This window comes from Schistocerca gregaria, chromosome 7 (assembly GCF_023897955.1).
Source record: "Schistocerca gregaria isolate iqSchGreg1 chromosome 7, iqSchGreg1.2, whole genome shotgun sequence".
Taxonomy (NCBI): domain Eukaryota; kingdom Metazoa; phylum Arthropoda; class Insecta; order Orthoptera; family Acrididae; genus Schistocerca; species Schistocerca gregaria.
The window spans coordinates 539,090,610-539,109,824 of NC_064926.1; the positions used below are offsets into that span (position 1 = coordinate 539,090,610).

A 19,215-nucleotide genomic window follows, 5' to 3' on the forward strand; every position below is an offset into this window, starting at 1 on the left:
AGCACTGCAGCAAGTAGCCGATGTTTCCTTCTCTTAACCACTCCTCTCCTCTCAACAGTTCTAATTCAGGAAAGTCATGCCTCAAACAATTCTGACAGTCAACGCACAAATCCTCAACCCGACATGGACAAACTGTATACAATTAATTCATTGACTGATATAAAATAGCAATAAAATTAACATAGCAAGCCAATCAAATGTAAATGATACACAATTTGCTTTCACTTACAGAGAAAAAAGTCTTAGAAATAGGAAAGTGTTTTCAGAACAACTGCTAAGAAATACTTTACAAATGATAATCAACTACAGAAAGTGTCATTGCTACATGGATGGGTGTTTCACCCAATATTAGCAAAACCATACATGATACATTCTGTAGATCTCTTGCTGGCATTTCCTAATGAAATTTGAGAAGTTTTGGGAGATCTTCCCAGAGCCAATGAACTATTTCCTGTAATAACTTTTGTACAAAAATGAAGCAAAAAGGAAATTAATTAAAATTGAGGCCCATATCCAGTAAATTTCTCAAAGTTAATAACTTTAATTTTGGTACATAGAATGTAAATAGACTCACTATGTTGTGTTGGTGTTGGCGATGGCCTGTGTGGTGTTGAGGTTAGTGATGGGCCCAAAGAATGCTGCTGCTGCTGCTGCTGCTGCTGCAAGGGTGTGCTGGAATGGCTGGTTGATGCTACAGATACAGATGGAGAAGCAGTACTCTGAGCAGCTGTTGTTGTTGACCCTTGTGCTCCGACACCCGAAGTTGAAGGTGCAATTCCAGAATGTGTATTTGAGACTGTTTCAACTAGCCTCATTAAAATGCATGCCTTTGGGCCATAGCTTTGTGCCTGAAGCAAGAACATGCTTCATTTAATCAAGGTGTTTTTTTTTTAATTTCTGTAATTATGTTTTACAAATTCTATAACACAACCACTGTCGTGAAACAAATCTGTGCACAGTGGCACTTTAATATGATTAACATTCCATAAGCAAATGAATCTAACTTGACTGCTGTCTTCGACAAAAAGAATAGAAGAGGTGCTTTTGTTTTAGATATATAATAAACTTTTACTGTTTTAGCTCCTCAGTATAGTGGCTTTATGTTGCTAGATAGGAATGTAGAAAAGCAAAGTTATAGGATGGCATGTATTAAACAATAACACCACATCCTCAAGGTCGTACTTGCACAAAAAGTCAAGGAAGTGATCATATGGTGTCCTACTAAGAGCAATGAGAGAACAATGAGCAACGGTTATCCCGCACACACTGTATTTATAATTATTTCATTTGTGCGAATTGCTACTTGAACAATTCAAAATGCAACATACCTCAACAGTGATGAGAGATACCAAAGTATCAACTGCTCCATGAACTCTGACAATACAATTACATGCACGCTCTCCAAGTGATGACAAAGAGTAGAGGCACTCAAGGGTGTATATCAGTAGCATAATGTCTTGTAATGTAAGGAATGAGCAAATTTGATCATAAACCTATGAAGAAGCAAAAATATGATTATAAACAAACAAATGGTACAACACACAAACACCTTTCAACAGCTTTGAAATAAACACAATAAGATACTACAATGCAAAGTGAAGAATATTACATTCAAGTTTTATCAGTAAAACTGACACTCAGTGTGTTCAGCCAGCAGTGTAGCAAACGTACGCGTGTGTGTGTGTGTGTGTGTGTGTGTGTGTGAGAGAGAGAGAGAGAGAGAGAGAGAGAGAGAGAGAGAGAGAGAGAGAGTGTTCATAATTTTTTTTCAGTATCACGTGCCTGTCATTAGCTCAACACCTCCAATACTCAGCGAGTTGTTGCCTTTATCTTAAATCATCTAGCCTACATCAAGATTGGTCCAACTTGTCATTGGCTGCAGGTAACCTATATATTAAATACAAGAACTGAAACAAGAACACAGATGCATACTGCTTTAAAAACATAGCAAATATGGTGTAACAACCAAATAACGATGGGGGCAGACTCTTCCACTTACTGTTTTCTTCCCTTGCTCTTTTAATTTGCACCCTTCTTTCTCCACCCTTCATTTTAGTTCTTTTATAGCTCTGTGTATATTACCACACTGCCCACCACAACCCCGAGTCAAGCTCTATATTGGGGGTGAATAACTCACCTCTGTAAAAGTTCACAGTTACTACTGTTTCCCAATGAGTATCATGGACCAATCTCCTTGTCAGAATGTGGAGTGATTTATCCTTCCTATCATTCTTTCTACCACTTCTGTAAAGCAATTCTATATATTTCACTCCATTTATTAGAATTTAAGTAGCTGACACAAAGGTACTATTCTTTTACTTCTCTGATACAATTAAACTGCAGCTTTTGAAAAGAAAAAATAATAACCACACTAATGTTAAGAGACTGTTACTGTTAGAATGAAAATTTGCCAATATTATATTCTGTGTCCCAAAAAACACGGCTTTGTTATAGGCTCTAACAATAAATTTAAAAAGGAATGTTTAATCATTGCAACGAAAGGAGGAGTCATTACACTAAAATCAAGTTGTTTAATCACACATAAAAACCTCCCATGAAACATTTTTGGTTAACAATAAACAATTCCGCTCCTTAAATACATTTTTTTCTTTTTTCCATTATGTACATAATACATATGCTATTATTATGTAAAACAACGACTTTCTCATTCCATTCATATAATTCTATTGGTCTCAAAGTAACTTCATGATGTCTAACAACACAATAATTTGTTTATCTAAAAACAATTTAAATAAATGGATATCTAGAATTTTCAGTGCCTGCAGTACACATGGAGTTGAGATTTTCAATGAGCCAATAGCAAGTGGTTTATATTATACCTCAGTTGAAAGCCTTCACACTCATCATACTAGCACACATTTAATTTTTCCCAAAAGAACTCCTACTTAAAAAGTTATTTGCAATTAAAGTTTCCACCTCCCTGACAACAGTCCTATTATTTTAGCCTTTAAGCATGTGTAATTCCAGGAACTAATATCATGATTTTATTTTTATTTATTTATTTTGAGCTAATCTTTCTGACCTAGAAAATATCTTCAGTTATCAGAATAATGCATTAATTTCCTCTCAGATTTCATGAAGCTTGGTAGGGACCTGTAGAAGTATACATTGCAGTCACAACATAGTTCCTATTATTATGTTAATTTTCTCATTATACCACCATAAGTTGACTCATTATTTTGCCCACTGAAATATTGTACCCTCCAAATTTGCTATATTGTGTGTCAATAACCAGTGTGCTTCTCCATATTTTGTAATTTAGTCTTACACTTGCCTATAAATGTGATTAATGGACAATGCCACAGGCAGTCTAAGCTTAGAAAGCATCACATTAATATCTCTGCTTCAGAGTCAGCACCTGATAGCTAACCTGTGAAGATCTTTGTATCAAAGTTGACTAAATAGTTAACACTTATATGTTGGTCAGTGACAGTTTAAATGTCTTTGTGGAGGTTATTTGAGTCAGTTCTCACTCAGCCACCCACTTGCTAACATCCACATGTATGTGTCTCATTAAATGACATCAACTATTCCATTAATAGTATACAGATAATCAATGATTAAAAGATATTCATTTCTATGTCAAGTAACTACGAATAAAACATAACTTTACATACAGTAATAACCAGTAGCAAAGAGTGAAAGTACCAAAATTGCAGTGCTATTGTCAAAATACTCAGTGGTGTAGTGAAATTACTGACATGCAATTAATGTACTGTACTAATTCTTATAGATGAGCTCATTATCAAGAATTGTGAATGATAGTAAATGTGCACAAGTTTAATAACACATTGCACACACCTACTGGCTTCTGACAAAGGAGCTTGGTTCGTTCTACTCTTATTTCATTGTTAGAATTGTTTACCATTAAAGTTATGAAAAGGATAAATTGCTACTCACCAAACAGCGGAAGCATCAAGTTGCACACAGGCATGATGGAAAGACTGCTAAATATGTAAGCTTTTGGCCAAAAAGCTTCATTCAGAAGTAGAAAATGCACACATACTCAAATAAGCAACAACTCTAATATGCCTGACCACTGTCTGTGGCTGCAATGGTCCAAGCATGAGAGAGTTGAGAGAATTAGTTTACTATTTACAAAGAAGGCCTTTTAGCTGGAAGCTTAAATGTTCAGCAGTCTTTTCGTCATGACTGTCTGTGACTCAATGCCTCCTCTACGCAGAGGGTAGCAATCTATAATTGTTATTCCATCCCCCAATTTTAATTGTTAAATCAAACATTAAAGTACAAACAAATATGGAATTGGGTTCACTGTTGCCAACCAAACATAGATACAGTTTCATAATACAGTTTATGCTTATGAGTGGAGACAAAACTGTATTAACAGGAAAGTTGGTGAAGAAGTACAACATTGCAATCACATACTGGTTGAAATTGGTTTAAATTCCCTCCTGGCCATCCAAATTTAAGTTTTGCACAATTTCCTCAAATTTCATCAAGTGAATGAAGGAATGGATCCCTTGAAAAAGGTAAAGCAAATTTTCTTCTCCATCCTCTTCCAATCTGAGCTTGTACTCCATCTGTAATGTCCTTGTTGCTGATGGAACACTAAACCCTATTCTTCCTACATTTTTTTTAACTGTATTAATATTTGCTGCATTTTTTTGATATTAATATGTATAACAACAGAATTCCTACTTTTGGTAATGTTTCTACTCTCTACAATACGGTAGAATCCCATCAATGTTCTCAATCTTACGAAGACTGACATGTGAAACTGTCGTAGAACTCATATAACTGTTGTATATCTGGAATATGCTGATCAAACAATGGAAACTCCAGGTAGGAATATCAACAATGCAGGAAAAAAACAGATTGCACACACCGTAAAGAACAGGCCCAAGATGTTGGAGTTGGTGGTTGTGTGTGAATGAGGTGTGCTTGCTTGTATGTGTGAATGGTGTGTGTGTGCCTTCTAATAATGGAAACTGTAGCCAAAAGCTTTATGAAAGTGTCTTTTAATTGTGCCTGTATGCAACTTGTGTCTTCTGTAATTTACTGATTAATTTCTTGTACATTCATGTAAATGGTGTTAGTATTTTGATAATATGAGATTATTACAAAACAAGGCAAATAGTTCTCAAACATTCGGGAACCTGTGTTTCAGGTAAATGTATGTATGTCCAACTGCCAGAGCACGTTTCCAGCCTAATGAAACAACATGCTGAAACAAAGCCCATGAAAACTAATGAATTGTTTGTTGCAATAAATGAGGGAAGAAATACTTTAAGCAAAGCAGTGTTGAAAGCCAATTACATTTAGTAAATCCTAAATTTCAAGTATAAGCAGGGAATAAAAACTAACACACACAAAGAAATTTGTACGAAAATGAATATCAAATGGTAAACTACTAAAAAATTAACACCTTCATGTGAGAACATCTGTCTAACAATAAAATGGGAATATACAGCCTGGCTCTACAAATCTGAAATTGAATTATCATTAGTGGTTTCAACAGTTTTTCAGAACGTGCAAATAGTTCAGGAAATTACAGAGTTTTGGAACAGAAGATTTCAAAGTTTATTTCAAGGAAACATGTAGATTAGATTATTAATTACTAGTGAAAGAGGACGTCTGTAGCTGACATGAAGACAAAGCTTGCCTATATCCCGTCACTGCCACCATTTACAATATTGATCAAATTGGTTTCAAGGAAGACTGTGTGCAAATCGCTACACTGCGATTTTGAGGTGGGAAATAATTGGAATTAGAGTTGAATCAATTAATTCTATTACACACTGACTGACAGAGCTATGTGGATGAGTATTAAATTACATGAAGAAATACAGCAAACAATAACTTTATTCAATAGTTTTATAAATGCCAATATATGTTTTAGGCTGTCACCTATTTTTAATTCGCACAATACATTTATATCTTCATCAATGCAACATTTCTGTGGACTGCAATTTCAACACTGCAGTTGCCTTTCCTCCTGAAAGTAGAAGCTGTTTTTAATGAGCATACATAATTGTCACTTCACTGACGCAGCAGCAGGGAATTTACCGTAAGGCCTTGTACTGTACCAGTGAAGTTAAAAATATAAATGCGAAAAAAGAGCAACTAGTTATACAAAAAAGGGAGCTGCAGTGTTCAAAATGCAGTCAAAATTAATGTTGCACTGATGAAAATATCAATGTATTACACCATGGGAAAAATTACATCAGTTGAAACTACGTGAAAGCTCAGAACACATGTTGGCATACATTAAGCTGTATAAAAAGTGGTTGGCTGCTACGTTTCTTCAAGTTATTTAATCCACTGGGAAAGAGCTCAAACCCCATTATCAAAGATAAATTAATGTAAATAAAAAGTATGAGAATTATTCCTTCACAACAAATAATCAGATACAAGGAAAGGATTAAAAAGCTATGTAAAATGGAGTGCGGAAAACATGCACAGCAGAAGACCTTGATTAATATACACACAGTGGATTCTAGAAGTTATTGCTTCATTATCATGGCTTGAGGAGAACATTTGAAAAAGTAAATCTGTGTTACTTGAAACTTCCACATGGGAAAAATATCTTAAAAACAGACATCCAAATATGTCTGCTTGTGTCTGTGTATGTATGAATGGATGGATGTGTGTGTGTGTGTGTGTGTGTGTGTGTGTGTGTGTGTGGGCGCGCGCGCGCACGCGTGCGCGCAAGTATATACCTATCCTTTTTTCCCCCTAAGGTAAGTCTTTCCGCTTCCGGGATTGGAATGACTCCCTACCCTCTCCCTTAAAACCCACATCCTTTCATCTTTCCTTTTCCTTCCCTCTTTCCTGACGAAGCAGCCGCCGGTTGCGAAAGCTCCAATTCTGTGTGTGTGTTTGTGTGTTTTATTCATTGTGCCTATCTACCGGCGCTTTCCCGCTTGGTAAGTCTTGGAATCTTTGTTTTTAAGATATATATATTATTCCTTATTCAGTTTTCACTAATTTAATTTTTACACCGCTGTGCAAGTCAAAGTCGTCCATCTGTCATGAGCACAATCCAAAATTGAGTATTTGACAATTTTCTACAAACAATACAAAACTATTCCAACATAACATCAGTACCACTTATTGTCTTCTTTCATAAATTAACATTTTTGTATTAACCACCTACCTTTTGATCAAGAGCCCTGAGCATAATATCTTCATTATCTTCTCGCTGACTCAGCTTGTTCAAGAGTTCGAGGCTGGCGAGCACAATGGCACGATCAGTGGAGGCCAAACCCCTCGCTGCCACTGCCAATAGGCCTGCACTGAGTTTGTCTGAACCCGGTTCAGATAAAGGGACTTCAGCTGCTACATTTCCCAACATGTCTAGTCCGAGAACATGCAAACCAGACCATCTAGACCCAGCACAAAGTGCTGCAAAGCGAAGAAATGCACAACTTTGACCCAACACAGCTGCATTATCTTCATCAAAACTGAGATTCCGTAATATTGTTGCTACCTGTGAGAGAACAACAGGGCAATAGTTAGTGTTTCAACACCAAAGAAATACAATAACATGTTCAAATTTAATGTATAGTAAATATCAACCAACCTGAAGGACCCTCTGTCCAAACCAATCACGTGTACCATAGGAACGACCTAAACAGAAGAGGTCACGGTCTGATTCTGCAATCTCAAGTCTGTGTGGTCCTTCCATAGGATGATCACAGTCTGATTCCATGTCGTCATCAGGCCGAGAACTGCCTTCCTCTGCTATCAGCTGAGATGCCGATATTATTGCACTACGCTTCACAACTATTTCCAAGTCAACACCACCGACACAGATTTTTTCTGTCACAGTATGAGGACTGTCATCATCTTCACATGTCTTCGACTTGCCACGTCGTGGAAACTTCGTTTCATCTGTGAAATCTCGTAGTTCTGGCTCAGCGAGGGTATCCGACCAGAACTGGCGTAGCGGATTATTGCGGATAGACCCATACACCTCTTCAAATAGTGGCCGCAAGGATGCTGTGCAGCAGATGCCCACTGATAAAATTTATCTGCTTTGTACAGTCAGTGCATAAGCTACAAAATTTATAATTCCTACAAAAAGTCATTGCGAAAATGCAAAAGGATGGAACCAAATAGAACAGCAAAATAAAATTTTATAATCAGTATTATTTTAATAAAGGAAGTAATGCAGTAGTTCATATTCAATTACTGTGAGTATTTGTTGCCCAAAACACTGTCTAGATGTGGTACAAAATTGCTACACAATAATTTAATATCTACAACAAAATATCCAGACTGTATAAATCTTTCTCTGAATGGCAACCAGCACTTCATTTAATGCCAACTTATTACACACTTCATGCACACTAATACACTTCCCCCCAAGCGCTTGACATTTCTTATAGTTTCTCAGTTCCTTCTCATTTGTGTGTTACAAACTTGTTTTAATTTGTTAGTTTAGAATGCAAACATCTATAACAATTTAACTAGAATGTGAGCATCTGGAATATGATTACTTTCTCTTTCAAGGAAATTCTACAACCGCCTGGCACTTATGTAGTTGCCTGTAAAATAGATATCCTGTCCGCTGTTCAGTGCCTCCTCTATTCCCTAAGTACAAATTTGCTGTCCTATACAGGTTGCAGTTGCGTAATTTGTTACCTATACTGAAACAGGCTTTAAAAAACCTTACATAATTTAGTTTTTAATTACTTCACAAACAAGTAAATCTGTAAACCAGGTTATTCTGTTTCCACATGAATTCAGACAAATACTTTCTGTCATTTGGAAATGACAAGTATTGGTATAACATTTACACTCTATTCAAGCACGTTTAAACCCCAAAAATCTACTTATCTGTCGTTGCACAACTACCAACTTATATGAACTGTTTAATAACTGTGGTAAAATCCACAAATCAACAATGGTCAGTTTTAAATATATTCATAAAGATTAAATATGTTATTTGTGACTGTGGCAATGACAGATTACAGTCAACTAAGCAATAAAATTATTTGCACAATGCTGTTAAATTATCTGTACTGGAGCAGGAATTTGTGATCAAATGACTTTTGCACTTTAATTAACAACTATTCTGTGTACCTTATATTAAGTTTTAATCATGTAAATTTCATCTGTGAAATATTATTTACTTACGATGGCTGAAGACACCCGCATGGGCAAGCAGGAAATTGATGATTCGAGGACACTTATCAAGGTGCAGAATATGCTTCCCTTCATTTGATAACAGGGTACAAACATTAATAGCAAAATCTTGCTCATTTGGTAGTGGTGAAAGCAATGAAAGAGATAAGCGCTCGTAATCAGATGCTTTGTACAGATCTGTTGACAGACCATTGTAGTTCCGGAGATTCTCTGAAACAGAAGCATCAGCCACATAAATTCTGACATTCATATACATATGTCAATATTATAATTATCTGCTTACAAAAGCTCAAAATCTATGTTGTATCAAACCACATAATAAAGTTACAAATATGGAAATGAGAGAAGTGGTGGGACAAAAGTCATCAATGCAGTATTCAAGAAATTAAAGAAGTGATGATTACAGATGCAATGGCTACTCCACGTAATACACAGTTAACATTGCAGGAACCTGCCCTATATTAAGGTATCTGCAGATGAATGTCACTACAAGATTTAAAAGACAGAACAGCAAGTTGTAACCTTTATAATACTCTCACCTACTCTACAACAATTAATGCTGACCGTCTCAATTAAATTTACACAAACATGAGTAAACATATTTGGCTAGTCTTTATATAACATGTAGTGGAAATAGTAAATCTAGGGTAGAAAAATTAAAAAAAAAAATGAGGACAAGTGTTTCATAACACACAGTTTCTTCCTACAGACATTTTCCAAAAACTATTTTAGAAGGCGACTTGTTCTTTAAGGGGCAGTTAAATGAAAACAAGACATGGAAAAAAGTAATTGAACTGTTTATTAATTCAAAAGTAATCATCATAACTGTTAATATATTTCCCACCATGAACCAAGACAGTCAATGCCTTCATGAGGAAATGAAACTTCCTGGCAGATTTAAACTGTGTGCCGGACCGAGACACGAACTCGGCAACAGCACTTGCCTGCGAAAGGCAAAGGACACGAATTTGAGTCTCAGTCCGGCACATACTTTAAATCTGCCAGGGAGTTCCACATCAGCGCACACTCCGCTGCAGAGTGAAAATCTCATTCTTTCTTCATGAAAAAATCATTGTGATTGCCTACAGAACCATGATTGTACCCACGCAACTGGCTACGCCATGCTCTGAACTGTGGCTATTCATACACAGGAGGTGCCATGTGAGGTCTAACACTGCAACCTTGTAGAAAGATGGCCATATCTATTTCGATTTATCACGTATGACCAGCTGCACTATAGCACTGTTCACTGACGATGCTACTGTCCACACATGAAAATATCGCTGTCGCAGGATACTTAGAAAATTCGGAAATACTTCTATAAAATTTCCACTTGGTGCAATGAATATCGGCTCTCTTTAAGTGTGCACAAATTTTGGTTAATGCCTATAACAAAGAGGAAAAACACGGTTAATATCAGATTACAAGATATGTAACAAATATCTTGGCCATGCCACATACAGGTATTTACGGGTAATACCAAAATGCTATTTCAAATGGGAAGACCATGTCAACATCGGGAAAGGTTAATGAAGACTTAGTTCTGTAGAAACGGTTCTGTTATATAGTGCAGAGCATCTGCGAAGGAAACCGCATACAAGGTGCTATCCCTACCAAGTCCTGAATATACCATCAACACATTGTTTACACCGCTTCTCATGCAATCACCGAAGTTAAGCAATATTGGAACCAGCAGTAGGCGGGTGGGTGACTGGGTGCCATTGGATTTAAGGACATGCAAAACACTGAAGTAGCGTGCAACTGAAAGACATGCCAGGCTGTGGTGCCACACAACATTTGTCCACCTCCAGGACAGAGCAGCCCGCGCGGCATTATGCCGTAGAGGGGCGCGGGTTCAATTATCAGCCAGGTTGAAATTTTCTTCGCTCGGGGACTGGATGCTGTGTTGCCTTCATCATAATTTCATGTTCATCAACACACAAATCGCCAAATGGCGTTAAGTAAAAGGCTTGCACCAGGTGACCGGTTTGCCCGATGGGATCCCCTAGCCACACACACACACACACACACACATATTGTTTCATTTCACAGGGTGACTGTACTTTAACTTTTGTTACTTGAGCCAGTGTAGGCAGAAAACTATTTACCACGTGAGTACCAAACTTATAGGTATGAAGTTAAGACTGTGCCCTGCAGGATTGTGTTGTTATTAGTGTTTTGTCACAACGTTTAGGCACTGGAACTAGAATGGCGACATACGGTTCAACAAACACAAGCATCCGTGTGCATTACAGCTGCAAGCAATCTAAAGATGTTTTATCAAAACAACAGCAATAGTGCTGCTGCTCTTCGAGAGTGCATAAAGGGAATATGGAGACCCTCTTTCCGCACTGGTGAAGAAGAACATGATTCGGAAGTACAAATTACGCTCGACTGGGAATTGCTCATGGGAGATACTGTGCACCAACTGCGCTATAATTTCTTCAAGTCGTTACTCTTGCCATGACAGAATGCTGGACACAATGCGAGCAATGCAAGCAGTGAAGTAGCTGTGCCACAACAGAATAACATTCCATGGTCTGCATGTTCGGATAAAGTGCATCGAAAAACTTTGGAATGACATCAGCACAAACCTCACATTACTCACCATCAAAGAACATTCATGAAGTTCCACCGCATAGTGTGTGGTGTGGGTTTAGGGCACAGTTCATGATTGTCCATTTTTCTTTGGGGAACTAGGATCCCAAGGGTCATGGATATACAGGGTGAACGTCAAGCGTAAATGTGATCTGCTTCACCAAAATGCGATCCCTGCTCTCCCAGAGAGCGGTGCTTTGGACATTGCTCTTGATGTCACTCGATAACTCCGTAACACATTTGGAGAAAACTGAATCATTGGCCGATTGTTCCAAATTGTTTGGCCGCCAGGACTACCAGATTTGAACCCACACGATGTTTGCATGTGGGATTACCTGAAAGACGCGGTTTATCAACGGGGCACTAAAACATATTTGGACGTTGAAGATAAGCATTGTTTGGGAGACAGCCAACACTACACCCGAGATGTTTCGGGCAGTAAGTTGACCAATCTCAACTGGTTCCAGACCATCGTGTGTGCTTATGGTCATCATCACACTGAGTTCCTTCAGTAACCTGGAACGTAAACATGGTAGGCAATTAACAAATGTTACCCTGTCATGTGGCAATTAAAATGGGTCTCTTTCAATGGTTTATCCATCATTTCTCTTCCGCATGTCCTTTCAAATGTTTCCACAAAGTTTCATTGTCCTACCATCAATCATTCCTCATGGGGTGGTCTCTTAAGCAGTGAAAGTTTAATTACAACTATCCTGTATTTTCCTGAGTTTGCATAGCCGGTTTAATGTGAAGCGGCTGCTTATGAGGGCTAAGCTGAGAGGAGCACCAGAGGTGCCCCTAGAGCAAAACTTGCACATACGGTCTATCATAATTAATAGTGAAAACATCCCATATTTTGTCTTGAAAGCTGACGTATGAAAGCGGGGAAAAAATGGGGGGGGGGGGGGGGGGGGGGGCAGCAGTACGAAATGATTGGCAGTTGTGTGGTGGTGAGGGTCAAACAATATGTAGCTTGCATGGAAACATGTTGTCAAATCAGCCTTGAGCGTTTGATCAGAGGTGCGCAGCTAGGAACATGTCTGTATACCCCAAATGAATGTATAATAGGATTACCCGAGAAGGGGGAATTCTTTGAAGAAATTAGATGTGGTTCCCTTGATCCTTGATACCATGCTGGATGAAGTTGAAGAACCTTTATTTGTGTAAGACTGTGCGCCATTATCATATATATGATGTAGGGATCTTGAGAATGTAATAGGTGATTAGGGTGGCTATAGACACACACAGGAGTTATCTAGTCTTCTCTCAATGTACGAATGGGTCAGGGCAGAAAATTGGTATGAAATACAGAATAACCATCTAAATGAATTTCACTGGCATGTTCAGGTGTCTGCGCACCAAATTGAAGACAATGCCGTCCCAATGCCATTTAACATACACAGCCACAGTCTCTGATGGGATTCCTTCCACTGTGATTTGTTCAATGTAATGCCTTCTGTTGATTTGCCCACAAGCAAATGGGAAAATGTAAACCTTTCTTTTTCCTACAATCCTTTGCTCAACACTTTTTGGTGTGTATCATGAGAAAGATTCTGAACCACAACAGCTGCTTTTTCTTCAGATCAAAGTGATGCAGCAGTGTTTTATCTACAAATACTGCTGTTTCATCTACTGGAACCGAACCAAGTTTGTATCCATTAGACGAAACCTTTCCTTGACAGAATGGTATGTACTGGCTGCAATCTTCCAGATATGAAGATCACAGGACATCTTTGATCCCTGCACTACCAATTTTTTTGTAAGACTTTAATGTACAGTTATTTTAATTAATGTCATAGTCAGAAGCAACAATGTGAAAGGAACATTTCCCGCAGTCTCATTTTCCAGCACAGGAGAGGTATGACACACAGGGTCATTCATAAGTACCTCAGAGTTTCGGAAGACAATCACATAAAAACTAAAATACGCACAGGGAAGGGGGGAAAAAATCATCAGTGGACAGAGTGTTTCTCTAGTTTGTATGTTATGTTGCAAGTGCACAAATGGGCTTCATTTATAATGTGACAAAAGCACATGAATTCGTTGATACTGTGTGCTCGGGAAGACGTTACGGGAGCTCGCTGTGCACATTTGGTAATTTGATTACTTATCTACGGCGCAAACTAATTTTCCGTGGCAATACAGAAACGCAGGCTAACAATGAACCCTGAGGACAACACAACTTACAGGTGCAGACTGTAATTATATAATTCAGAAAACCATTAGCAAGACATGCTTTTACCACTGGCGCATTGAAACATAGCAATAACATGCAGCAAATTCCCACCAGTTCTCTGATAACCTACCGTGGGAGACATATGTCCCGTTCGTATTCAAAGGGTTGAAGCAGTGTTTTTTAAGCACGCCAATCGTACTCCCTCCATATTTCTCCAATGGTGAACTGAAGTCTCTCCGGTGGTGGCTTTTTCTGGGTCTACAGACTGATTTAACTTTCTGCAGTAAAAGGCAGAAATTACAACTTCATAACTTACAGGTGACAATACTGCGTGCTGTGCGGCAATGACGGCATTTCCACCACTACTAATAGACACATTGTTGAAACCTGCAATAATACATTGGTTGCTTCCCTTGTGCTTCTTCCGTGAAAGCTTGGTTATGGATTAGTTCTTAGTTGATCTTTTATGTTCGTAAATGCCCTTCTTATACACAGGATATGTAAGTCATATGACGTGGTCACCTCTGATGTTTCACAACTACGGCAATTCACTAGGACAATGATTTTTACTTCTGATATTAAGTTAACATCCAAGTACTGTGCGGTAAGTAGACTATCCAACGTTTATATCCAGCAAGAAACTGAAGCAATCATTTATTGGCACACATTTTAATGGCATTTGAGCAACCTTTAAAAGAAATTAAGGTTAGGATTTGGCATACAGTCAACAAGGTCATTAATGATTCGTACACCACTCCCTGATGTTTAACCAATTCGCTGTCCCACTTGGTAGTCTATTAGGGGACTTGTATGTGAATAACTGTGGAAAAATCATTTTTTTTTTAAATTTTTCTCTTGGAAAATTCTCTGTAGTTTTCTGAATGAGAAAAGGTTTAGTTCCAGGAAAATTGACCACAGAAAGTAGCAAAATTAGAGGAACTGAAAAGTGGCTGCACACACCACGACGTCCCCATGGCACACAGTCAGCTCTGTTAACAGTAAAGTTTTTCTCTCGTTTGTTTCGTGTTTCTGACCAAACCCTTATGCCGACACAAAAAATTGAAATGTGTTGGACACGTCCAGAAAAGATTAGGTACAAGACTGAGGAACTTGATGAGGAATTTCAAGGGAAAGAAACTAGCTGATGGTAAGTGCATTAGTGGACGTAGTCGGTTTAACAGATGAAGAAACAGACGGGTTGCAGTATTATTATGGGCAAGCCATAAGACAAAAGAAAAATGAGCTTGAGGGAATGAAAAAGGCAGTATGGGCTACCTCCTTTCATAAATCCTCCACGGATGACGATCCATGTCAGGCACTCTACCCACCTAGCAACGATTCATGGTGTTGCAACCAGAAGGCTGTTACTCAAGGGGAGATCTACAACCATAAGAATTCTTCGGTATTTGCTATAATGGAAGTTATAAAACCTATTTATATGGATCTTAATGACTATTAGAGAAATGTTTACATGGTAGGATTCAACATCCAAATGAAGTTTCAACAACTGTATATGAGAATGGCTACCAAAACTGTTCGAGTAGGACTAAATACTTTGAAAATAGCTGTGCTAGGTGCTGTTCTATGTTTCAATGACGGTGCAATGTCAATGCTGAATGTTATGGAACTGGTGGGAGTACCTGGTGGACTAAATATATGTAGAGCTCTTAGAGCTCTAATAGCCATAGACTGAAAGAGTCTATTCGATGCAGAAAAATCAGCCACGAAAGAAGCAAGAATAAGAAGTAGTGTGAAAAAGAGAAGGGAGGAAGAACAACACAGAAGACAAGATGAATATGGACCTGGGATACATTAGTGCCATGCAAGTTTAATAGAAAAAGCAAGTTTTAACTTTAACTTGAATTTCCGGTAAGCTGAAATAATTTCATGTTGTGGTATACTTTGGCTAAAAACTATTCAAGATAGTGAGCTGAAATTTTGTATAATGTCTTAAAAATGATTAACTGAAAAGTAGACTACTCTTGTGGCTTAACTTTGAAAATAAAATGCTCTTGTGAAGAAAAATCCTGAATTCATTTCCAAAATTTTTGATAATCACACTTAAATATTTTTGTATTACAAGTTATGATAGCCACCATACTTTCAATAGTCTTGCTTTAAAGATAATAGTGTAAAAAATTTACAGGAAAAAAATAAACCTTATATTTCGTTTGTATTTTGAGTAACGTGTACCAATGATGTACATAAATTATTGGCATGGTTTATTCCACTTGCAACAAAAAAAATACAATAAAAAAGTGTGAGAGCTAAAGCTGTGGCTCATACATAAAAAGGTTTCCAAAAAATGATAGGCATTATATGAGCTTATAAATCTTATTCTTTGAGTTACACTGTTTAGAAGAGTGACAATTTGTTCAAGGTTTCCCCTGGTATTCGCAGACCAGTCCCCTTAAAGGATAACAGTTATGAAATCACATTTGTTTAAAATTTGCGAAAAAACTTCTCACTTCACATAAAATGATAAGTCGCAAAATATAGAAGTCCTGAAAACACTGTGAATATGAGGAATCCGGTAAAAACTCAAATCTCCGACATCGCTGCGGCCGCAAAAATATCCTGCAAGAACTGGACCAGCGACAACTGAAGAGAATCGTTCAACGTGACAGAATTGCAACCCTTCCGCAAATTGCTGCAGATTTCAATCAACATCAACAAGTGTCAGCGTTCAAACCATCGAACGAAACATCATCGATATGGGCTCTTGGAGCCGAAGGCTCACTCCTGTACCCTTGCTGACTGCACGAGACAAAACTTTACGTCTCGCCTGGGCCCGTCAATGCCGACACATGTTGCCTGGTCAGATGAGTCTTGTTTCAAACTGTATCGAGCGGATAGACGTGTACGGGTATGGAGGCGAACCCATGGACCCTGCAGGGCTCTGTAATCATGTGGGACGAGTGCGGTTGGAGTGACATGGGGGCCATGATACAGCTAGATATGACTCTGACAGGTAAACATCCTGTCTCATTCTCATATGTACATTGTGCATTCGACGGACTTCGGCAATTCCAGCTGGATAATGCAACACCTCAGAGTGGCTCCAGAAACACTCTTCTGTGTTTGAACACATTCGCTGGCCACCAAACTACCCAAACATGAACATTGTTGTGCGTATCTGGGATGCCTTCCAACGTGTTGTTCAGAAGAGATCTCCAACCACTCGTACTCTTGGCGGATTTATGACAGCCCTGCAGGATTCATGGTGTCAGTTCCCTCCAGCACTACCTCAGACATTAGTCAAGTCCATGCCATGCTGCTATGGTAACATAAGTTTATTAGAAGGTAAACAGTAAACAATAACACTTGAGTCATCGAAGTACACGTCACTATACACTTCACGCTCTATGCGTTGTTGTTGTTTTGGTCTTCAGTCCAAAGACTGGTATGATGCAGCTCTCCATGCTACTCTAACCTGTGCAAGTCTCTTCATCTCCAAATAACTATGCACCTTACATCCTTCTCAATCTGCTTGGCGTTTTTATCTCTTGAGCTCCCTCTCTCTCACTCTATATACCTTCAGTAGATACTTCAAACAATACAAACTTGCACTCGTTCGTATAATGTCTAGACAGACAAGTCTTATCAGATCGCTTTCCAAATGGGAACTGCGTGCCATGGTTTAAATAGTTCCAGCCCCATACTAATGCAGAAGTCTGGTATTTTCTCGAATGATGGTGATAGATCTAGAAGGTGCTTGCATCGTCAGTACAGGATACGCAACATGCAACGTCATCTATGAGATGACTTGTCAACGTAAACTTGTTGACATAAATAAAACTAACTGAAGCTGCATTTACAAGTTAAGCTAACAGATGGCGATACTTCAGTACTTAAGCCTGGTTCGTAAGAATATTTCGCAAAATCATTTAGTAATTGCGAAAGCGTTACGGAGATGATAGATAAACTCCAGTGGAAGACTCTGCAGGAGAGACGCTCAGTAGCTCGGTACGGGCTTTTGTTAAAGTTTCGAGAACATACCTTCACCGAAGAGTCAAGCAGTATATTGCTCCCTCCTACGTATATCTCGCGAAGAGACCATGAGGATAAAATCAGAGAGATTAGAGCCCACACAGAAGCATACCGACAATCCTTCTTTCCACGTACAATACGAGACTGGAATAGAAGGGAGAACCGATAGAGGTACTCAGGGTACCCTCCGCCACACACCGTCAGGTGGCTTGCGGAGTACGGATGTATGTCGGGACAAGAAAGTCCGCTTTGGAGCCTTCCATTGCTCCACAAGGTACTTCGAACAGATTCTGCACAATTTTTCGGGTTCTGTATTAATGGAAAGAGAGAGAGAGAGAGAGAGAGAGAGAGAGAGAGAGAGAGGTGTTATTCTGAGGTTGTGACAACACAGAAAATTTTATCGCAATTGTAATACGTTATTTGTTATATACACGAATATGGCCATCAGCATAATGGAATCCTATGGCAGGATTCTGTTAACAAGAAATATTCATAGAAAACCTTTACTATACATTACAGCATACACTTACGATAAAGAGAGGGTGCCTCTTACTTAGCACTATGTACCACAATTGCAAGATAGGACAGTCACTGTTATGGACTTTCAAGTGTTCCAGCTAGATATGGCAACTCTAGAGGACGCATAAAGTTAATGTACAGTGAATAGCTTCAGCTCTATCTAGATGCAAGGCCTCACGTGTGAAAACGTCCTAATTAGTTCCGAAACATCTTCATTCCTGCACACAACAATTTATTTTAAGGAATGCGAGCTGCAACAATCATTCTGACTTATGATAAACGCTGAGGTAGACAGTTAGTTGGCTTGTTGCCAGAGATACTTTACATCCACTGAAAGTTGGTTCACAATCATGAAATGACGCAGTTGTGAGTTGTTCATCAAGCACACTATGAACAGAGATATGGCTGTAGGATGTCTGTAGCACTGCTGTTGCGACAAATTAAAGCCTGTCAAGGAAAGAAAGAGCTTTACAGTTTCGTAAAGGTGAGTGGCAAAGAAAAAAGCAACTACTGTTGGGTGGGATGTGGATCGCCTTATGTTATTTTCATGATCTTACTGCACGAATTTCGATTCATCTCTTTTTCTTCAGGTCACTGTTTCTGTTGAGACACACCAACTTTCTGGCGTAAAAACTATATTTGACTTAATTTAGGCATAAATACTCCTGAGAACTATACAGTCCTGCTCTCAATCAATAACGTCTCTCGCAGAGCAGGCTATACTATCAACGACCTATCAGGAGGGCCTGGCATCGAATGCCAATGTCAGACTCTTGTTTGGGTTTCCCATGCTTTCTCCA

The 19,215-nt window shown here is 38.6% G+C and overlaps 1 protein-coding gene across 32 annotated transcripts in view; it reads right to left on the reverse strand.

The window, feature by feature from the left end:
* Positions 1-19,215, reverse strand: part of LOC126282130 (AT-rich interactive domain-containing protein 2-like) — a 287,639-nt gene that overhangs the window by 95,653 nt on the left and 172,771 nt on the right. For 19 of the 32 annotated variants that reach the window (XM_049981630.1, XM_049981628.1, XM_049981627.1 and 16 more), the window contains exons 5-9: positions 9,124-9,342; positions 7,565-8,001; positions 7,139-7,471; positions 1,329-1,493; positions 575-848 (exon numbers count right to left, since the gene is read on the reverse strand). In XM_049981630.1, coding sequence (XP_049837587.1) covers positions 575-848; positions 1,329-1,493; positions 7,139-7,471; positions 7,565-8,001; positions 9,124-9,342 — 1,428 coding nt within the window. The remainder of the gene's footprint in view (positions 1-574; positions 849-1,328; positions 1,494-7,138; positions 7,472-7,564; positions 8,002-9,123; positions 9,343-19,215) is intronic. The other 13 variants (XM_049981624.1, XM_049981612.1, XM_049981603.1 and 10 more) reach the window with 1 other exon arrangement.